The 23967-nt window shown below is 34.8% G+C and overlaps 1 protein-coding gene across 6 annotated transcripts in view; it reads left to right on the top strand.

Annotated features, from left to right (window-relative positions):
• The window catches only part of Dmxl1 (Dmx like 1), a 158013-nt gene that overhangs the window by 51360 nt on the left and 82686 nt on the right, over positions 1 to 23967 (top strand). For 4 of the 6 annotated variants that reach the window (XM_052155924.1, XM_052155922.1, XM_052155920.1 and 1 more), the window contains exons 16-25: positions 843 to 962; positions 1508 to 1729; positions 6412 to 8094; positions 9267 to 9383; positions 17047 to 17216; positions 17790 to 17887; positions 18934 to 19099; positions 19580 to 19841; positions 21451 to 22526; positions 23205 to 23396. In XM_052155924.1, the coding sequence (XP_052011884.1) occupies positions 843 to 962; positions 1508 to 1729; positions 6412 to 8094; positions 9267 to 9383; positions 17047 to 17216; positions 17790 to 17887; positions 18934 to 19099; positions 19580 to 19841; positions 21451 to 22526; positions 23205 to 23396 (4106 nt within the window). The remainder of the gene's footprint in view (positions 1 to 842; positions 963 to 1507; positions 1730 to 6411; positions 8095 to 9266; positions 9384 to 17046; positions 17217 to 17789; positions 17888 to 18933; positions 19100 to 19579; positions 19842 to 21450; positions 22527 to 23204; positions 23397 to 23967) is intronic. The other 2 variants (XM_052155925.1, XM_052155921.1) reach the window with 1 other exon arrangement.

Raw genomic sequence — 23967 nt, 5'->3', positions numbered from 1 at the left:
TGCTCTTGGATCCTTCCTTCTGGGATTAGATTGTTCGTTAAGATTTGTTGCTGTTTGTGTTCTTCTTAATTGTGTTTTTCTTTCAGTAAATGTCTTTACAGTTTTGAGAGACTAATAATGGCCTATTGGTTTTGTAATAATTTCAGGAAGATGTATTTAGTTACTAATTTCAGTGACTTTTTTGCTGTTTACACTGTATAGTGTGAACCAGGAAATTTTCCTTCTCTTTTGTTGTTTTTGATTTTTGGTCTGTGCATGTATATGCATGCTTGTGTAAATGCAGGTGTGGGTATGCCAGGCTGCATGCATGTTGAGGTCAAACACAACTTATTCAGTTCTTGCCTTCTCTTTTATAGATAGGGTCTCACTTGTTTTTTGTGCTGATGCATTACATTACATACTAACGGGAATCTTAGCTTCCAGACAAGTCTCCTATTTCAATAAAGGAGAAATGAGATTATACATGTATGCTAGAATATCGTGTCATTAGGCTTGTATGGCAAGCACAAGCTCTAGGCCAACTAGGACTACCCAGTGAGATTGGTTTGTCTCTGTCTCCCTCAGTGATGTGTGTGATATCTCACTGTGAACAGTTCCATAGTAATGATTATAATAGGAATTTTAAGGTAAGAAATACGCATTCAATGATTATAATAGGAATTTTAAGGTAAAAAAATGTCAAAGTCAACATTTAAAATTTAGATCTTGAAAATGAAATTTACGCATAGCATGTATATAATTAAAATTTCAAATTAATGCAAATTTATGTGCTAATGATGTATTCTGTTAAGTATACCATCTTGTCCATCTGTCTTAATGAAAAATATTCCTGATGTCAACAGACAGTTCAGGTAACGGATTTTCTGAAAAGTTCTACCTGGTTGTGATAGAGTGTACACAAGACAACCGTTCACTGTTACGCATGTGGGATTTACACTTAAGGTCAATTCCTGTCTCACTGGGTAAGTGTACTTTGTTTTTTATATATTTAGACAGACCTGCATTTCAATAAAATATACATACACAAGTAGGCAACATTAGGCCTTCTTTTTTTCTTTAAGATATTTAGTTTTGCTTCATTACATAGTTCATAAAATCCTGCATATATTAAACTGAAAAACAATTTACAAACCATATATATTCTTACAAGTAATATTAATATTAATGTTATATATTAATTATTCAAAGTAGTAGGTTTATTATTACCTTTCATATATGTATATAGTTAATTGACCATATCCTTCCTTTCCCCCATTCTTCTTCTTCCTCCTATTATCTTTTCTTGAACCTGTCTTCCTTCCCATTGTTGAGGAAACCATTTTTATATACTGCTGATAATTATAGTTTATTTAATATACCAAAAGTAAAACAGCTTGCTTTCTTTCTGTCACCAATGTGTCTACAATGTTTTCTTTTATATTTCAGTTCTTTATTTAATAGTGCAATTGCAATACTTATTCATAAAGGATTCCCTCCCTTATTTTGGTTTTGGTTTTTTGTTTTATAGATGAAAGAATAGACACAAAAATATCAGAAGCTAGTTGGCTACCAGAAGAACGTTATTCGCCTTCTCCAGAGAAGATTCTATCTCCATTTTCACAGAAATTCCAGGCTTGTAGAGCTAATCTCCAGAGTACCAGCAAGTTATCTCTTTCTTCTGAAATGGTATACAGCAAAGAATTGGATTTACCAGAAGGAGTTGAGATAATAAGTGTTAAGCCTTCAGCAGGTTTGTAAAATTTATCAAAAGAGACTAATACAACTTTGTAAGCCATGAATGCTTACCAGTACTTTTAAAAGTAAATACTATACTTCACTCTGAAGTACATACAAAGCAGTATGTACTTTGAATATATATTGAAGACTTACTATGTTGTTAGGTTATGTGATATTTGTCAGCAACTTGATTTACTTTTCTTGCTGCTTTGAGTAAATACCTGAAAAAGCAACCTAAGAAAGGTTTATTTGGGCTCACAGTTCCAAGGTGTAGACCATCTTGGCAGGAACTTGTCCTGGCTGTCACAGGAAACAGAACATCCGTGGATGCTGCTGTTTACTCAGCTCAGTTTACTCTTTGTGTTCTTTAGTTTTCTATTGCCATAATAGAACACCATTGATCAAGGCAGTTTATCATAGGAAACATGTAATCAGGCTTAACATTTTAGAGAATTAAGAGTTTATCATGGCAGGGTGGCAGGGCAGAAGGGCATCAAGCAGCAGCTTGCCTGGAGCAGCAACTGAGCATTCACAACTTGAAAAGCAGGAAACAGAAACAGCACACTGGAACTAGCTCAAGTTGTAGAAAACCATACAGCCCCGCCTTCTGTGACACTTCTTCCAGCACAGCCTCTTCTTACCAAACAGTTCTACCAACTGGGAACCAAGATTTCAAATATTCGAACCTCCATGAGCCATTCTCATTCAAACCACCACACTCTTTTGTTCAGTCTCATAACCAGCGCATGGAATTGTTTTGCCAGGTCAGAATGGATCCTCCCACTTCCGTTAATGGAACCAAAAAATTCCCTCTGAAATTTGCCTAGACCTTTTTTTCCATGGTGACTAAATCCCTGCAAGTTGACAAAACTATCACAGCAGACAAAGTGACAGTTTACAGGTGGTAACAATCATTGCCTCATTTGCCAGCTATTTTAGTATTTATAGTAGTTTCTGGAGCCATGTGCTAAGATAGACAGTTCAAGGTTCCTGAGTCATCATCTTTATGCTGAGGCATTGTTGAGATTGCATTTTGAGAATGCAATCTCCAGGGGTTGAGAGATGGCGCATCAGTTAAGAGAATGCAGTCTCCAGACCCGGAGCAGCAGCATCCTCTGTAGTTGTTACAATAAAGTTAGCGATTTTTGCACAGTGGCTTAGTGCCCAGTGATCTTACCTAATAAGCATTTCAGGTATTTGATCTTTGTGTTTCAATAATACAAAATAAAATATATAAAATTTTTGTACTGCTTATAAAGAAGTATCTCAAAGTGGTCTTAAATTCTCTAACTTATTCTTTTTATTCAGCCTTCCAAGTGCAGGGACTTTGGTCAACTTCAAACTATTCTCAATCACCTATTAATTAAATAATCAAATTCTTATGAAAGTATGACACTTCATCACAAACACTAGGTTAGAGACTAACAAGTCCGATGTAAGTAACAAGTACTGTGGTGATTTTTGTGGTTACAGGTATAGAGTCAGTGTGCTAAGGTTCTAAAACAGTGGTTATTAATCCTTCTAATGCTACAACCCTTTAATACAGTTCCTCATGGTATGGTTGCCTCAACCATAAAATTTTATTGCTATTTCATTACTGTAATCTTGTTACCGTTATGAATTGTAATCTGTGTTTTCTTTATGATCTTTTGGCAACCCCTGTGAAAGGGTCATATAACTCCCAAAGGGGTGTGACCCACAGATTGAGAACTACTGTTCTGAGATTACCACTGTAGCATCCATGGTTTTAATCATTTATTATTTCATTTTCATACTCAAAGTATCTACTTGGGTTTTTTTTATTTGTTTGTTTGCTTGTTTGCTTGTTTTTGCTACTTCTCATTCCTTTAACTGATTTCTTAAAATACAAACTTTTTTTCTGTTTCCTACTTTTGTGAAAGGTAAAATTTTTAGAAGTTGGGTTATTAACGATATTCTTTTTTTATATTCTGCTTCTATATATTAAAACATCAATGTAGGGAGAATTAAAACTAGAAAAAGGATAATTTCAGTATTGACATAATTCTCTTATTCTCTAGAACAGTAGGTCTTCATTGTTGAACTCCAAATAAAGTAAAAGAACAAAATAGAGAAATCAAAGATACTTATCCTTGAGAACTATTTGGCCCAATTTAGAAGTTATGTGGGGAATAGGTATTTGTTTTATTTCATAAAAGCAACATGTAGTCAAATATGGTTTATTCCTGTAATTCATACAGCTGGAAGGCGAAAGCAGAATTGCTGCAAAATTTAGTGCTAGCCTGGCCTACATAGCTAATTTTAGGCTCTGATGTGTTATATGAGGCCATATTAAAAATAAAAAGATGTTTAAGAAGAATATGGTGAAAGCTTTTCTAGTGTGAGATTTATTTATTTATTTATTTTTTATTTATTTATTTATTTAATTCTCTTGGAAAGGATTAAAACTGTTTTTATTCAGTTTAAAAAAATTGACAATGACCTTAAAGGAATTGTAATGTTACATTTGGTTAAGGCTTTAAATTAGCCTAGGTTATAGATATAAACAAAGATTAAATCACATTACCACTTAGTAAAATAATAATAGTAGATACTACCCATGGTTTTTTGACTAGGATTATTGTACCACACGTGAAAATTCCTCCTTTGTAGCAGACTTCAAATCCTATCAGTAAGCATTTACTTACCCGTAGTTCAACATTCTGAAAAGCATGGACCAGAGTTGTCTTTTCTCACCCAATATCCTGCATAGCATCCTCATACTGTGCAAGCTCACCACCATAGAGGAATTTTCCTGGTCAGTTTTAGATTGATTTCTCTATATTCTGAAGCCAATGTGTATAGAGTCTTTAGCAATAGAGTGACACTATTTAGTTGTGGTTGGTAATCAAGTGCAATATCATGTACTGTTTTGTAGACTTCTAAAGCCTTTCTGAGCAGTAACTAATGGGGGATATACCATACCTTGCACTCTCATTTTTATTTAATAGACTATATATTCTGGGAGTGGCATTGTTCTCATATGTAGGATAATTGCTTTTGATCCCTTTTAAGTTGGTTTTTTCAATTAGCTTACTAACTGGTGTGTTTCATGCTCAACTTTTTACACGGGTTCTAGATATTCAACCTCTGATCCTTGTACTTGTGCATCAGGCACTGAGTCAACTGAGCCATCTCCCCAGCCCAGAGTGTTATCTACATTTGTCAAATAAATTTGGTAGTATGTAGATATAACCGTTTGTCTACTATTGCATATATTTGATTTTATACAATGAAGAGTTGAGTAGCTGTAATAGAGATCTTATATCTGCCAAAGCCTGAAGTTGTTTTCTGTATCCCCTTAAATTTGACAACCTGTTTTGGGAAACTAATAGTATATATAATTTGTTTAAGTCTGATAAAGTATTAAGTTTCACTTAGGAATAAGTTAGTGTTATGAATCTACTTCAATATCATAAGACTTTGGGGGTATAAACTAAATATTTAGAAGACCGCTTAATGCTCTGTCAGGTTACTGAAATAATATCTACCAGTTCTCCACTAGGGACTCCAATCACCATCACCATCAACATGTGGTTTTGATGTGGTTTTCAGTACTAATAAGAGAAGTCTTTATTTCTACTGATTAGTGGTCAATGTAGACCCATGGCTGCACCAAGTACTGATAGTAAATGGTAGATGAGTGCTCAAACCTAAGAAATATATTTATTCTCTCCCCATAAAGCTCAGGGAAAATTTCAGAGAAGGGGGAGGTAAATATAAAACTAGCAGATAGTAAGAAGGCTGCAAAATGTCATTCTTCTGGGCAAGACAAATTTATGGCAAGTGTAGGTGCCTGCACAAGATCTGTATATAAATGAATCTGTCATCAAGTCAAGCACGGATGAAGGAAGGACTATCTGCCATTGATATATTAGGAAAGGGGATATCATTGCCTTCAAGGGCTCCAACGGTAATTCTAATCCACTAGAGACATAGCTGCCCTTCTTTACGCTAGATGGTCACAAGACAAAATTGAAAGTCATGAGACTAGGAAAGACACTGCTGAGTGTGAGTGGGGAGTGGGTGGTAGTGATAGAAGGAAGACAAGAGAGATGAGGAGATGGGGAGAATCAGAATGTATTATAATACAAGCTTACAATTTGTCAAATAATTAATAAAAAATTTAAAAAACTGTAAAGTGACCATTTATTACTTAGGTAAACATCAGCAGTCATACTCTTTCTGTCTGTCTGTCTGTCTGTCTGTCTGTCTGTCTCTCTCTCTCTCTCTCTCTCTCTCTCTCTGTCTGTCTGTCTCTCTGTGTTTAAACACATATGTCAGGACAGCTTAAGGAAGTTGATTCTTTTTTTCTATCATGACTATTCTAAGAATTAAACTCAAATTGTCTGGCTTGGCAGCCCTATAGTAGATAGCTCATTGGTATCATTAAAATTCTGGTTGTTAGCATCTCATGTTTTTTAACAAGTTTTCAGCAAAACAGGTCAAACTTTTAATACATAGAAAATATAAGTAAGCCAGGCAGTAGTGACACATGATTTTAATCCCAGTACTTAGGAGGCAGAAGTAGGTGGGTCTCTGAGTTTGAGGACAAACTGGTCTTCAGAGTGTCTGCCAGGGTAATCAAGGTTACACACACAAGCCCTGTCTCAGCAAACAAAAAACAGACAAATAAAAGTAATTATCAGAATTTTTAATGGTTTATTTTCTTTCTAGGACACCTGAGTTCATCTTCCATATATCCTGTTTGCAGTGCTCCTTATTTATTGGCAACTTCATGCTCAGATGATAAAGTAAGATTTTGGCGATGCAGAGTAACAAATGGTGAATCAGCTACATCAAAGAATGGAAAAATAGATCTTGTGTATGTTTGGGAAGAATGGCCATTACTCATTGAAGATGGACTTCAGAGCAACAGTAGCATAACTGTACCTGGCAGGCCTATAGAAGTGAGCTGTGCACATACAAATCGTTTAGCAGTAGCTTATAAACAGCCCACTAGTAATAATAGATCTCAGGAATTTGTGATGGATGTAAGTATCTTTGAATGTGAGTCTACAGGAGGTTCATGTTGGATCCTTGAGCAGACAATTCATTTAGATGAGTTAAGTACAGTGTTGGATTCTGGCATTAGTATTGATAGCAATTTAGTGGCTTATAATAAACAGGAGACATACTTAGTCAGTAAAGAAAGTATTACATCAAACACAAAGCATTTGGTTCACTTAGATTGGATGTCTAGAGAAGATGGTTCTCATATCTTAACTGTAGGAATTGGCTCAAAACTTTTTATGTATGGACCCATGGCTGGCAAGGTACAAGAACAGACTGGGAAGGATAACCAGGCATTTCCTCTCTGGGACAGTACTAAAATCGTACCTCTTTCTAAATTTGTATTGTTACGAAGTGTGGACTTGGTTTCATCTGTAGAAGGTGCCCCACCTTTTCCTGTTTCTTTATCATGGGTCCGGGATGGCATCCTTGTGGTAGGAATGGATTGTGAAATGCACGTATATTCCCAATGGCAGCCATCTTATAAACAAGAGCCTGTTATATCAGATTCGTACAATGGAAGTACTCCATCTATACTAAGTTTAATAAAACAAAGTAACTCATCAAGTTCTGGACTACATCCTCCAAAGAAAACCCTGACTCGATCCATGACCAGTCTTGCACAGAAAATCTGTGGAAAGAAAAGTATATTTGACCCTTCAGTGGATATGGAAGATTCCGGTCTTTTTGAAGCAGCTCATGTACTTTCTCCAACTTTACCTCAGTACCATCCCTTGCAGCTTTTGGAACTCATGGATCTTGGCAAAGTCCGGAGAGCCAAGGCCATCTTGTCACATCTTGTCAAATGCATTGCTGGGGAAGTTGTGGCTCTGAATGAAACTGAATTCAATCATGAACGCCGCCTTAGATCTCTCACCATCAGTGCTAGTGGAAGCACCACCAGAGACCCCCAGGCATTCAACAAAGCTGAAAACAGAGACTACACAGAGATAGATTCTGTCCCTCCACTTCCTTTATATGCCTTACTTGCAGCAGATGATGACAGCTATTACTCATCTTTGGAAAAGACGAGGAATGAAAGTTCCTTAAGGAAGTCGAAACAGTTATCTAAAGAAAGTTATGATGAACTTTTTCAGACTTCAGTTCTGATGTCTGATAATCACATGTTAGAGACAGATGAAGAAAATATACAGCCCAGGGTTATTGACCTTTCACAATACAGTCCAACTTACTTTGGTCCTGAGCATGCTCAGGTTCTTTCTGGCCATTTACTTCATTCTAGTTTACCAGGGCTCACCAGGATGGAACAGATGTCTTTGATGGCCTTAGCAGATACAATTGCAACTACAAGCACTGATATTGGAGAAAGTAGAGACAGAAGTCAAGGTAAAAATAAATTCTGTACAAGATGGGAAGAAAAAAGATAATTTTACTTATATTTGTAGAGAATGGTCTTACATAAAATGATATTATGATGCCTTTTTTAAAAAGTAGTACAAAGAATTTGTTTTATTAACAACAGTTTTAACTCAGATAAGTAGTCTGTAAATTATATGTGGAAGTACACAGACTCATAACTCAACATTAATAATGATCTGCTTGCTACAAAAGATCCAGCTGAATCCTTATGAGTTTAGCAAAAGTACAGATTTTTAAATAGCAGAATTTAAGTATTTGGTTTTTTTTCTTCTCTGGGAATAGTCCACTGTAAATTACAGTGTGATTAAGGACTTTTTAAAAAATTACCATATTTTGTACTCCTACCTAGAATAAGAAATATAAACACAGCATGATGAGATCTTTTTATCATTTAGAGAATATTGATTTAAATCATTGGAGAATTTAAATGAAAAATTTCTACTATATCTCAAAGTTTTAAATTAATAAGTCTATTATTTTAAACCAGATTGTTTAGTAGGACTTGCCATTGAACTAAGCTTGGCAAATAAATAAATAAATAAATAAATAAATAAATAAATAAATAAATAAATAAATAATAGAAAAATAAGGATTCAATTTGACATAAAAACTTAAAAGTTTTGAAGAAAAATTAGTTTACACTTTGAGGGCATAATTTGATATGTTTAATATGAGTATATTGTTATTTTTAATTATATAAGGTAAAAATCCGGACTCAGTTTTCATACTGTTAGCATAAAACTATTTCTTCCAGTATTACAGCTGAGTCCTGGGATGCAGATATGATTTGAATCCCTATAGTAAATAACATAGCACAGAAATCATAAACTCCTTAAAAATATAAGATTCAGATCAAAGGTGGCCAGATTATAAAGAATTTAACTATTTTATCCCCATCTTTATTTAACTATTTAACCATACTGTTTCCCTATAATATAAAAATTATATAGTAAAAGAAATATTAGAAAACATTTTAGAGTAGCAAACTTTTTGCCAATTTAAGAATGTTTTGTTCTTTTATGTGGTATTTGTGACATATGCTGATTTTTAGTATTTTATTCTTATAATATGATTTTTTTAGTATCATTTTTGCTTACAAATTTCTTTATTTTAAAGCACACTTTTTTTTCTGGTCATAGGTGGAGAAACTCTAGATGAGTGCGGATTAAAGTTTCTTTTGGCTGTTCGACTCCATACCTTTCTTACAACTTCCCTTCCAGCCTACCGAGCTCAACTCCTTCACCAAGGTGATTTTGGTAATCTAAATTTACATTCCTGTAGATATTTTTGTTTTCTGCATATTTACTGGTAATTCATATCTCTTATGATTAATGTTTTCAGATCATTTACTGACTTTTTTATCTACTAATATATTTTTTCTCACATAGTATATCCTGATTACATTTTCTCCTTCTATTACTTCTAATTCCTCCCCACTGCTCTCCCAATCTGGAGAAACAGGCTTCTAAGGGGTGATACAACACAATACAATATAAAAGATAAGACAAAATTTAACACATTCAAATAAGACAAAGCAAGGTAAGAAGGTAAGAATAAGAAATTGCACAAGAAGGAGATGTTTCTGCAGAGACCCACCCTTTTACATGCTCAGAAATCTCATAAAAACACTAAACTGAAATCCATAATTCATAACCAAAGGGCTTAAAATAAAAGTGCAAAAGGTATTTTTTAAAAAAATGTAATAAGGTCCCAACATGACATTATGAGACACAGAACCTCCAAAGATGTAATTGAGTTCATTTTCTATTGATCACCTACTGCTAGGCAGGCAGCCTACCCTCAAGAATAGTTTTTTTTTCCTAGTGAGACTCCTTTGGAGGCTACTACATTTTCATTTGCAAGTGATTATCAGTTGGAGATTGCTTCTGGGTTAGGTATGGAGGCCTGTGTCCTTCTCCTTTCAGCTCTAGGACCCCATCAAGTGCACACCCATGCAGGCCCTGTGCATGCTGCCTCGGCTTATGTGAGTTCATATGTGTGCTGATCCTGTCAATTTAGAGAGCTTTGCTTTAGAGAGCTTTGTTTTCTGTCCTCTAGCCCTTCTGGCTCATACACTTTTTCTTCCTCCTCTTCAACAGGGTACTCTGACCCTCGAGGGTTCAATAGAGACAGCTGGTTTAGAGCTGATTTGTTTTAAGATCTCATATTCTGCATAATGTTTGGCTCTGGATATCTGAGTTTGTATCTGCTGCTGGAGGAAGCTCCTCTGATAACTGAGCAAGGCACTTTATAGTGAATGTCATTAGAAGTCATTTTATTGCTACATTCTTTTAGTAAAATATTAGTATTTGGTTTCACCCTAGGTTCCCATGCTATGTAGTCCAGGTTCTTGGTTACCTAATGAGTGTCGGGTATGAGTTCCATCTCACGGAGTAAAGAGGGCCTTAAGTCAAATCAGATATTGGTTGGTTACTCCTGCAAACTTTGTGCCACCATTGCACTAGCATATATGGAGGCAGGACGCTATTGTAGATCATCAGGCTTGTAGTTGGGTTGGTGATTATATTTCTTTGGTAGCATGCAAAGTACTTTTCTATACCGCTTCATGGCTCTGCTTCAGCTCCTGCCTCTAAGTTCCTGCCCTGTTTAAATTCCTGTTCTGGTTTTCTTCAAAGGCAAACTATGATGGAGAAGTGTAAGACATAAACTCTTTCCTCTCCAATTTAGTTTTTGGTCATGGTGTTGCATCACAGCAATAGTAAAACCTATCTAAGACACTCTACCATGTTCAACTCCTCATTTTTATTACTGTTAGAATGTTCTATGTGTCTGTACTCTGGTTTATATATATATATGTTTAAATATGAATTTCTTAGGAACAACATATGATCGGGCCTTATTCTTTCTTTGCTTTTTTGTTGTTATCAATGAACTATTCTTTTGTCCTCCACCACTAGGTATTTAACTCATTGCTTCCTACACATAAAGCACTCTATCACTGAATTGCATCCCCAGCAAGGGCCTTCTTTCTTGTTTACTGTAACACACTGTTTCAAATTTTCTGTATTTAGATCTTTGGCTACTCAAAATGAGTACTGCTGTACTTGATAAATAACTACTCTATTCATTACCCATTTCTTTTTTCCTCCTGCTTTTTTTCCCAACTTTTAAATCACATAAAGTAATTACATGTTTTTATTTTGTTCAGTGTGGCACTTCAACACTTGTTAACACTTAATGATCAGAGTTTGGTAATTGGCTTATTTACAACTCCAGACCTATATAATTTTCTGTGTTTTGAACATCTAAAATCATTTCTCTTGTGTTCTTGACAATATTAGTTTAATTATCATCAATTCTCTAATCCTTTTTTGCCATTGTGTTTGCTTTTATGCAGGCGTGTGTGTTAATGTGCATGTGAATGTTTGCATGGAGGTCAGAATTGAGCATTAGGTATCTTCCTCAGTTGCTCTCCATGTTATTCCTTGACCCAAGGTCTGTCTCACTGAACCTAAAGCTTGCCAGTTATAGGTTTAGCTGGGTTGCCAGAGATCTTCAGGATTCCTCTTTTCCCTGTCGCTAGCACCGGGGTCACCAACACTGGCTGCTGAGCCTCGTTTTTGTAGTGATGCTAGAGATTTTAATAAAGTCCCTATGCTCCTTACTGATTAAGCCGGCTCTCCAACCCTCTCGTAGTTTATTTAGCATTTTGTATGATTCCATATTTCTTTCCTTTCTTATGTGTCACTTTTTTTTGTTTTACTGTTTTTATAAAATACCCTGACAAAACCAACTTGAGGCAGGAAGGGTTTATTTTGACTCATATTTGAGGGTACAGTCTATAATGACAGAAATCATGGTGGCTGGAGCTTCATATTGTGAGTCATATCATGAAGCAGAGAGTAAGGAATGCAGGAGTGTAGCTAACTTTCTCCTTTTTCTGTCATCTAGGACCACAGCTTTAGGATGGGCCTTTCCACCTCAATCAACCTAATAAGGAAATCCACATAGTTCATGGGCATAAAGCAAGGTTTATGTATCTGGCACATTTATAGTCTCTCAAATTGACCGTATTAACCACCATACTATATCAGCTGTACTTTTTTTTTCTTTAAGTATTGTCTTATAATGTCTTATAAACTACTCCAGTCTATTTTCACAAAGTATTATTTCTCTTTACTGGTTAGACTAAGTATGTGAATACCTGATAATCTTAATTCTTTTTGCTAGCCATTGTATTATTGTTGCTATTAATTTCACCTGTGCATAAGCATACTCATACATACACATTAAAAACACATAAAGGGGGCTGAAGATCTACCTCAGTTGTTGGCTCAGACTCTTTTCCTAACATGCACAAAGCTCTGTTTAAAGGCTGGTTGGCATAGTAGTGCATGTTTGTAGTCTTAGCATTCTTTGTACAAGCATGAGGATTGAAGGTCAAGATCATCTTTGGATACTGAGGGAACTTAAGGCTAGCCTGGGCTAAAGGTTCTGTCTCAAAATAAAGAACAAAAACATACACAAGTGTGTGTAATCCAAAATATTCTTATCTGATCTATCATAAAAATTCTCTGAAAATGATACTAATTTAAACAAACATTGATATGCTAGACCAATTAAGAATTTTTGTGACAGTGAGACCCTGTCACAAAAACCAAACAAAAGAATTTAAAAACTCAAAATTCTTAATTTTATTTTAACTTATTTCTTCTTTAATGATTGTCCTTCATGTAAAATCTAAGTTTCTTACCTATTTTATTTTCCTTCTAAAGAATATCTCAAAATTTTTTGTAGAGTTGATTTTCTCTCCTTTTCCTGAGGAAGTATTTCTTTAAACCTAAAAGATAATTTAGCTGAATATGTTTTTCTAGGTTGGTGGTAGATTTCCCTCTCAACACTAAATATTTTATCCTGTTCTCTTGATAGTGTCATTTTCAAGGAGAAATAAACCCTTTACTTGTTCTTCCTATGAATACGACTATTTTGTGTGTGTGTGTGTGTGTGTGTGTGTGTGTGTGAGAGAGAGAGAGAGAGACAGACAGACAGACAGACAGACAAACAGAGACAGACAGAGAGGGAGACAGGGAAGAGAGAGAAGGAGAGTCTATAATTTGACTGTATATGTATAGGCATATTCGGTGTTGGTAGTAGTTAACATGCAGAATTCTAGGTTGCTTTTTGTGTGATTTGTGCTCTGTGAGTATCCTTGGTTTTCATTAATTTCAGAATGGTCCCAGCCGCTGTTGCTTGAGAAATTCGTTCTCCTTTTCCTCCAGCTCAACTATACTTAATAACAAACCCACAGTTCTTCATATTCTTATAGTTTCATAAGTTGACTGTTTAAGCCTACTGATTACTTGATTGATGGCATTCTTTTTTAAAAGATTTATTTATTTTATTAAAAGATTTATTTATTTTATATATATGAGTGTTCTATTTGTATGTATATACAATACAAATTGTGCCAGAAGAGAACATCAGATCCCATTAGAGATGGTTGTGAGCAATATGGTTGCTGGGAATTGAATGCAGGACCTCTGGAAAAGCAGCTGGTGCTCTTTTTGTTTGTTTGTTTGTTTACATTTTAATCATTGCCCCCCCCCCCCACTGACCCCACAGTTTCTTATCCCATTCCTCCTGCCACTGAGGCCAAGCAGGGCAGTCCTCTGCTACATACAGCCAGTGTATGTTCCTGGTTGGTGGCTCAGTGTCTGGGAACTCCCTGGGGTCCAGATTAGTTGAGACTGCTGGTCTTCCTATGGGTGGGTTCCTTATTCTAATTCAACCCTAGGGGTCCCTGACTTAATCCAATGGTTGGATGTATGTATCTTCATCTGTCTCAGTCAGCTGCTGGTAGGGTCTCTCAGAGGACAGCCTTTCCAGGCTCCCCTCTGTAAGCACATCATAGCATTGATAAAAATAGTGTTAAACCTCGATGCTCCTCTCCTACCCATGAGATGGATCCCAAGTTGGGCAGGTCATTGAACCCCCTTTCCCCTCAGTCTCTACTCTAGTCTTGTCCCCACAGTTCTTTTAGATAGGAACAGTTCTGGGTCAAAAATTTTGACTGGTTTAGTAACCCAGTTCCTCCACCTTAGGCCCTGTCTGTCTATTGGAGGAGGAGTTTCCCCAATGTTGGGTATTTTGGTTAAGGTCACCCCCATTGAGTCCTGAGAGTCTCTCACCTCCTGGGTCTCTGGTACTTTCTATAGGGTGCCCCCCACCCATCTCCCAACCCCTCCACTGAGGCAGCTTACTTTAATTTATTCTCCTGGCCTTCTGGGCTTCTCTCCTGCCCTGCCTCACCCCCTAATACCTGATCTTTTCCCCTTCTCTCTCACCTTTCCCACCAGGTCCCTTCCTTTGTTTGGCCCCCATGATTATTTTCTTCCCATTTCTAAGTGGGATTGAAGCATCCTCACTTGGGCTCTTAACTGCTGAGTCATCTTTCCAGCCCTGCTGTCATTCTTAATATACATTTTGATTTCTACTGTTTCCTCTAGATATCTATTAACTTTTCCATCTGCTTATGTACTTAATCTTATTCTTAGCGATTTTTTAACAAAGATATTCTTTATACTGTATGCCATGCAGTCATCCTTATAATAAGCTTATAAATAAATGGTACAATAAGTAAACAGTACAAAGAGTACAATATTATTGTACAGTTTTGTATAGCAGATACCTATAGAGTTTATGCATCTAATTTGGTAAACTTGCTGCCTAATGATTCCTCTCCTGTCAGTTTACTGCAGCCACCTCTCTACTTTTTAATTCCATGAATTTGTTTCTTTGCAAATCTCATGTGAGTAGAATAATATATTTTATCATTAATGTGATTATTATTAATTTAGTAGTATAATGTCTGCAAATCTTATTTGTGTTACACATTGCAGAATTGTGTATGTGAATCATAGTTTAAAACCCATTCTTCTGTAGAAGTACATTTAGGTTGTTTCCACATCCTGACTATGATGAATGCTCTAGCAGTAGGAATAGAGTACTAATATCTCTTCAATGAAAAGAAATTATTCTGTAATATAGATTAAAAATGTCAATCCATATATGTTAAAGTCATATCTTATGACATTTCTTTTGCTCAATAATACTGAAAAAAAAAAAAGTAGTATGAAAAGACAGATTCAGGGCTAGAGAAATGGCTCAGTGGTTAAGAGCACTGACTGGTCTTCCAGAAGTCCTGAGTTGAGTTGCTAGCAACCACATGGTGGCTCACAACCATCTGTAATAGGATCCGATGCCACCTTCTGGTGTGTCTGAAGACTTTCATAAAACAAACAAATCTGAAAGAGAGAGAGAGAGAGAGAGAGAGAGAGAGAGAGAGAGAGAGAGAGAGAGAGGGAGGGAGGAAAAAAGAAGGAAGGAAGGACAAAATCAAAGCTGAGCATTATTACATGCACTGATCATTAGATTACTGACACAAATGGTATGTATCAGTATTAAAATAGCAATATGATAAAACAACATAAATAACAATTGAAATGGGTTAGATTGTATTCTTTGTTACTTAATACGATTATTTCATTCAGCCCTTAAAACTGTGTAATATCATAGTGTTCTCACTATGCACATTTTTTTGTTTTGTTTTGTTTGTGACAGAATTTCTCTGTGTAGCCCGGGCTGTCCTGGAACTTAACTTTGTAGACCAGGCTGGCCTTGAACTCAGAGAGTGCCTATTTCTGCCTAACAAATGTTGGGATTAAAGGCATACACCACCCCACCTGGCTCTTTTTAAAAAAAAAAAAAAAGGATCTACTCATTTCTATTTGCATTGATGTTTGTCCTGCATGTTAGATATTCTGGAGCTGGAGTTACAGGCAATTGTGAGCTTCCATGTAAGTGATGAGACTTTAATCTAGGTTCTCTAAAGGAGCAGCCAGTGCTCTTAACTACTGAGCCTTCTCTATCCAATCCTTCATGTACATTTTCTTAATGAAATTTGAGTCATTAAAAAAATTAAGTAACTTTCCCAAGGTCATATATTTTATTTTGTAATAGATCTCAGATATAACATGTGTGTTCTAATTTGGGAGTATTAAATTGTTATACTTAGCCTGCTGAGTTTTATTTTTTATATGATTCCAAGGAATTCTTTAATTCTGTGAGGTTAGAACACCTAAAAAAGATGTTCACAGAAAAAAGAGAAGCAGTACTGAAGAAAACGCACATACATCACTATGTTACAGTGCTCCAAGTTCTTCTGATAGTCTCAGCAGAAGGGAAGTGGCCAGAGAAAAAATACTGCAGCCCAGTGACATTTCCCATAAGTATTTTGTATGTTTTCAAAGAAATAGGTTTTAATTATGTACATTGGAGTGACATCCTTTGTTTAGAGAATCAAGAATAAAAATAACTCATAGTTTAGGAACAATAAAAGTTATATGTAACTATGAGTCTGGGCAAATGAAAGAGTACTTCTTATTGACCCATGTAACAATCTGCAGAGTTAGTAAGACAGATATTTTCCACGGGCAAAAGGCTTGTCTTGAGAGAGCCAAGACTGTGCACCAGAGCATCTGGTTTCCTGTTCAGCCTTGTTACCATCACAGTTGTAAGTAGCCACAGATAAAATACACCTAGAAATGTTTTCTTAAATCATAAACACAGGATGTGTACTTAGTGATGATGGTTCCTTAAATTCTGTCCTTTCCACTTACACTTACTATGCTATATCCAAGATTTTATTCTTACATATGTTATGGGAAAAGGAGTCTGCAAAGTTAAAGAATATGTCATTTTATTCTGAATTTTAACCACCCAGTTTGTTGATATAAATAATACCTTGACATATTAAATGAGATTATTTGGAGTGATTTATGCCAATATTTAAAAACTTAAAACAATTTATATGTTTATTGCACAAACATCATATACATTTATGATAATCATATTAAATATTTTCATTGCTTATAAATGTCATTTTTGGCATTTCTTCAGGCCTTTCTACTGGTCATTATGCTTGGGCATTTCACTCAGTAGCAGAGGAAGAACTGCTGAACATGTTGCCAGCCATGCAAAAAGATGATACAACTTGGTCTGAACTGAGAGCAATGGGTGTAGGATGGTGGGTTCGCAGTGCTCGCATCTTGCGCAGATGCATAGAAAAAGTAAGTATTTGGTTATAAAAATAATGTATTTTGAATATTTGTGTATGTCATTCTGTCTCCTTTGATAATAGTTTATTTCCTTTTGTTTTAGAAACAGCATCATAGTTTGTGTGTTTGTGTGGTATTGGGTATTGAACCTGGTGCCTTAATGAATGCTAGGCAAGCATTATATTAGCAGGTTCCCTAGCCCAGCCTACTTTTGACTTTTTATATTTAATGGTCTCACACTGGTTTTCAGTGTATAATCCTTTTGTCTAAAACTCTGGTACTGATCTAATTCTAAACACCTGCTGCTGGGCCTAGCTATCATCAGCCTCTAGTTTTTAATCACATTTATTTATTAGTGTATTTCTGAATTTCTGAAATGTTTATTGAGAAAAAATACAGTAATTTAGCCATGTATATTCTGCTACCGTAAATGCTTCTATTATTAGTATTATGTACAAATGTATTTATACACTTCTTTAAATTTTAATATAGAAATAACACATACTAATCTTGAATGTAAGAGAAATTATTTGTTCAGTCACAAGCTACTTCTGTCAACAATTGACTATTATTTCCCAATTGTAGGTAGCCAAAGCAGCCTTTCATAGAAATAATGATCCTTTAGATGCTGCAATATTTTACCTTGCAATGAGAAAAAAAGCTGTGATTTGGGGGTTATATAGGTAAGTAAATGACTGCTTCAAAGCAAAAATTGACTTTATTTAGAGTGAAAGCATAAAGTAAAATATGTCCTTATTGAGTATGTTCTTAGTTTTTTGTGTTTCATACTTCATAGGGAAAAAGATTACATGTGTACCACAGTGGAAGAAGCCAGTTGATGCCACTTCAGTTTGTTTTAGCACTTGTCAGTCTAAAAGCACATTTCCCCCCTTATTAACTTATTCTAGAGGCATTTCCCTCATCACCAAGAAGCAGGGAGGAAAGAAGTGAAATAGAAAAAAATTGTTGAGATGAATTTACATCAGCTTTGGGGAACATGGTAGATAGTGAAGTCTGGCATCTTTCAGATAAGCATCTTTCCTCTGTTATTGAAGGACATGGGCCAGGATGTCCCTGAAACTGCTACTCTTCTAGATGCTGTTATCTCCTTCATGCACTTGTCAACAGTACCTGGACGCCATGATTTCCATTATTTGTTTGATGTTCTGTCCAAGAATGGCAATCTCTGGGGAAATTTTTGCTATTTAAGTTTTCTAAGAATCTAGGTTTTTCAGTATTGTTTTCTGTCAGAGCAGATTTCATTATTTGAATTTTGGAATACGCAAGTCATTTCTACATGGCTAGAACAAAAATTATTCAAGAGATTTTAATTTTGAACTAATATAAATGTTAATGTATAAATTATCTTTGCATAAGTATATATTAATAAAATTTTGCATAAATCTAAAGGTGATTTTTTTCCCCTGAGTTATGATAAGACATTTCACTTTGCAGTTTGAAAGAGAATTTTAAAATAACTTCTGAGGTTTACCTATAAAAGTAAATGTTTATCTTATTCTGCCAGTAAAGATGTAGATGCATTGGAATTTCTGAACTGGCAAAAGTTTTGTTTTCATTGTTACAACTTTTATCATAACTGGATCTTGGTGTGTACAGACTGTCTTTAAATTTGCTATCTTCTTGAACCTCCTGACTTTGAAGTTTTGACTGGAAAAGGCTGATTCCAAAATTGTATTTTAAAATTTTCGTAATTTTTATTCATTTATAGATCTCAAAAAGACACCAAAATGACACAGTTTTTTGGGCACAATTTTGAGGAAGAGAGGTGGCGTAAAGCAGCTTTGAAAAATGCCTTTTCTTTATTAGGCAAACAAAGGTTTGAACATTCTGCAGCATTTTTTCTTCTAGGTGGTTGCCTCAAAGATGCAATTGAGGTAATTAGTTGGACTTCTTTTCAATTAGTGTTTTCATTTCTTAAAACAATCTAAATCTTAATTTTTTATTTTTAACTATACTAGAAATAATACAAGGCTAAGAACCTAAGGTAACTGATAAGATTTCACAATAGCTTTTTTATTTTTACCATTTATCTTATGATATTTTTATATAACTGGGATAAAGCAGGTTTTTCAAAGTGAGTTACTCATATGACTGCACATTTGAAGTATATCTGACTCTTGATACTATATAGAATTATCCTTTACCTCAGGTATAGTTTGTAAGTACATGTTTAATAATAACATATATTTGGAGATCTTATCAGTGTTAATTTATTAAAGTAGATAATATGCATGCCATTATTACATTTATTACTTGCTAAACTTGGAGATAACAAGTCATTATACATTTATAGTAAATAGAGTTTCTCTCAAAAGCTTTGTTTATAAATATTTTTGTTTATAAATATTCTAAAGGTATGTCTTGAGAAACTGAATGACATTCAGTTGGCTCTTGTAATAGCAAGATTATTTGAGTCTGAATTTGATAAATCAGCAACATACAAGTCTATTTTACGCAAAAAAGTTTTGGGAATTGGTTCTCCAGCCAGTGAGCTCAGTTCGTCAAACATAAATGCACATCATGACCCCTTTCTTCGGAGTATGGCACATTGGATTTTAGAAGATTATAGTGCTGCTCTGGAAACATTAATAAAGCAACCAGTTACAGAGGATGAAGGTAAGCTACTCTGCCAAGATTTTAATAAAAACATTACTAGTGTTTATTCAGCATGTGGTTTACTGTTTAATATAAAATGTTAAATATTTGGTCTTTGTGACTAATGGGGTTTTGTTCTTTTAGAAACATAAACCTTTTAAAACAAAGAACTTTAGATTTTCTGTTTTTATGAAATGTATTGAACATCAGTACTACCAAAAGTTGTTTTTAAATTCTTGGAGAAATGGTAACTATAAAATGGAAAAATGAAAATATAAAGCCAATTTTTAATATTAGGTTGGGTTATTATACTTGTTAATCAGTTTTATAATTTTTACAAGCAAAGCATGCTGAATTTAAAGAAAGTTGACTTAGGTTGTGTGATTAGAGAACCTTAAACTATATCCTTGACTGTTACTTTTATGCGATCAGTAGGATAGAGATAATATTAAATGTACCCTTTAGAACTCTACTTCTGGTTTTCTTTTTTTTTCTTTTTTCTTTTTTTTCTTTTTTCTGTTTTTTTTTTTTTTGTTGTTGTTGTTGTTGAAACATTCTTATAGCCACTATAAAAGGAAAATTAATATAAAAATGGTGGGGTTTACTTTTCCAGGATTTTTCTATAGGCAGGATTGAACTATATTTGATAGCTGACTTAATTGTGTATTATTTTGAAGAGTAGGTAACGCAGCTTCTAGTTCATGTTTTTTAATGTGTCACTATATATGTGTTTTATGTTACTTAGGATGTATGTATCTTTTTAAATTAAGAAAGCCATGAGACTCAAGTATTCAAATCTCTTAGCCACCTAAGCTAAAGAGTTTCATACTGACTTCTTCATAATGGAAGGGAAACATCACTTTATTAAACTTGCATTTTTTTCTGTTTTATTAAAAAAATGTGAATATTAATGCAAGATCACATATTCCTAGGACCATTTAAATCAGAGAAATGTGATAATAGTGGTTTAGGTTATAGTGTCAGTATGATAGGACTACAGGGAGAAAGAAGTATTTGGCTATAGGATAATTTTAGTTTGACTACCCAGGACTAAGTTTGATATGGAGTGCCAAAGAATTAGAAATTAAGGATAACTCCTGCATTTTTAGCTTTACTAATAGCAAATGATATGATAGAGTGTTGATTAGATCAGGAAGCCTTCTCTAGTTAGATTATATTTGGTCATAGGACTGGTTGATGGGTTGAAATAATGCAAGTCAATCAAAAGAGGTAGGTTGATGAAGGGTAGATGCCCACAGGGCAGAAGTATTTGTATTTAAGTAGAAATGAACTATGGAATTCGGAAAGAGGAGATAGAGATGTTCAAATTAATAATGTAGAGTAGTGTTTAAAATCATGGGATTCTTAGGTGTTTAATTCAGAGGGTATAGATAGAATATAGCTTCTGTGGTCAAAAAAGATGAGGACTAGACAAGCTTACTAAAGAGGGAGCAAGCAAGAAAATAGCTAGGGATTCTATCTGAAAACTTCGTTTCACTTGGAAAGTAGTTTGGCCTTTGGTCACCTGTGATATATCATTTCCTCTGAGAGAAAAGGGGATTCTTACAATTACATATTCTCAGTTCATATCGTGAGGTTCTCTTGATTCATCAAATTAATTTATTTTCAGATCAAGTCATGATGTCAGCCTGTAATCCTACAGTTTTTAATTTCTACAATTACCTAAGAACACATCCTCTTTTGCTAAGACGGCATTTTGGATCATCTGATACATTTTCAACACACATGGCTTTGACAGGAAAAAGTGGACTGGCAGGAACAATTAATCTAAGTGAAAGAAGATTATTTTTTACTACTGCTAGCGCTCATCTAAAAGCTGGCTGCCCCATGCTGGCTTTGGAAGTATTGTCAAAGATGCCCAAAGTCAGTAAGAAAGCAAAACCCTTTTGTAGAGAATCTAGTTTTTTTACTAGCAAAGATTCTTCACTAAAATCAGATGCAAGAGAAGACAAGTCTTCTGCTGTTGACTGGTCACAGTCACTGATAAATGGTTTTGAATCTTCTTCAGAGGGTTCCTCAGAGAGGCACTCAAACTCTACCTTTTCTTTTGATTGGAGCCAACCGAGTATGGTATTTCAAGATGATTCTTTGGAGTTGAAATGGGATAGTGATAACGATGAAGAAAATGAAGATCCCCCTATTTCAATGAAAGAAATAAGACCTTTGCAGAGAAAGACAGTTAAAGAATTAGATGAATTGAGCAGTAACACAGACTCCTTAAGCACACTAGATGAAAATGACATTTTAAATCCATCAGAAGATATAATTGCCGTTCAGCTAAAATTTAGAGCATGTTTAAAGATTCTCACAGTAGAACTTCGTACTTTATCTACTGGCTATGAAATAGATGGTGGGAAACTGCGTTACCAGCTCTACCACTGGCTTGAAAAAGAGGTAGTCACTCTTCAGAGGACTTGTGACTTTTACTCAGATACAGAACAACTGCAGTCCACATTTAGCCAAAATGCAGATGAATCTGGATCAACTGAGGATACTGATGATTTACATCACCAAAAAAAAGTGAAACAACTGAGAGAAAGTTTCCAGGAAAAAAGGCAGTGGCTCTTGAAATATCAGTCACTCTTAAGAATGTTTCTTAGTTACTGTGTGCTTCATGGCTCTCATGGAGGGGGTCTTGCATCAGTGAGAATGGAATTAATTTTACTTTTGCAAGAATCTCAGCAGGTATGTAACATTTTTGTTTTGCTCTGAGTTGAGGTGTCATCATGTAACTCCAGCTAGTATGGAATTCCCTATGTAGACCAAACTGACCTTGACTTCGCAGAGATCCTCCTGCCTATGCCTCTACCTCCCAAGTACTGAAACTAAAGGCATGTGCTATCACACTGGCAGGTAAGTAACTTTGAACAGTTGAACATAGAACATGTGGATGAAAGGAGAAGTATAATAATTTAAATTAAAAAATTTAAAGAAAAGAATAATGCATATCTGAAATGGCTTTTGGAATTGTGTTTTTTATTTTAAATATTAAAACTTGCTTTTCTTTGTTATAGTTACTTTAAGGAATTTATCTGTGTGTAGTCATTAGGAAATGGTGGAGCTATGTACGTGACACTTGCAGAACAGATGTTGTCAGGTGTTTTGACTTGCTTAATTTATGTGAACAGTCTTATGATTGCCTTCTGATGTAATGAGATATACTTTATTGAGGAGTGTTAAGGGTATTAAGGTTCTAGATACAGTTGTGGAAACATTTTTTCTCCTCAGATTATAACAATTTAAAGTATGTACTTTGAGTGCTTTTAATTTTTAATTTTGAAGAATTTTGAAAGATAACTCTGAATTATTTAACGAGTAGATTATAAATAAAAATAGTTATTTTTTTTTCTCTTCATTTTTAAGGAAACAGCAGAACCAATGTTTTCTAACCCACTGTCAGAACAAACTTCAGTGCCTCTTCTCTTTGCTTGTACAGCCAGTGCCAAAACAGTAGTTGCCAATCCATTATTGCACCTTAGTAATTTAACACATGATATTCTCCATGCCATAATAAATTTTGATTCACCACCACATCCTGATAGCCAAACCAATAAAGTAAGTATGCTTCATTTCAAGCTCTTTTTTGTTATTAGCATATATTGTTTAGATAAAATGATGAATCTTATTTTAACATTTTTATGTATTTATAAAACATCCAGTTGTATTTCCCACATATACCTTCTGTGAAATCCCTCCTCTCCTTGTGTATGTATTATTTCTCTCTCTCTGATTGCTCCTTTCTCCAAGTAGTCCCCTTCTGCCTTTAAGTACTTATTTTCTGATTCTAGTTTATTTTGCTTCTTGAGTTTAGGCTTTTATTTGCTTCTTATGGTTTAAGCACTAATTTACCTATGTGGAATGATAAAATGAAGATATAAATAGTAAACCTTTCTGGCAAAATAAATTAAAACACCAGACTAGACATAATATTTATCGTATTAATGATTGTGATTTAGGGAAATCTGACTATACATCTTACAGGATGCTTAAATTTTTTTTTTCAGTTTAGCATATCAGTTCTTTATTCTGCATGATAAATACTTGTGCAGCAGAGATGACTTAGTGACAAAAGGCACTTATTGCCAAACCTGAAAACCTTCATTGGCTAATTTGCCTAGGAGAAGAG

This window comes from Apodemus sylvaticus, chromosome 13 (genome assembly GCF_947179515.1).
Source record: "Apodemus sylvaticus chromosome 13, mApoSyl1.1, whole genome shotgun sequence".
NCBI lineage: Eukaryota > Metazoa > Chordata > Mammalia > Rodentia > Muridae > Apodemus > Apodemus sylvaticus.
The sequence above is the reverse complement of the archived record's forward strand: the minus strand, read 5'-3'. Positions and strand labels throughout refer to the sequence as shown.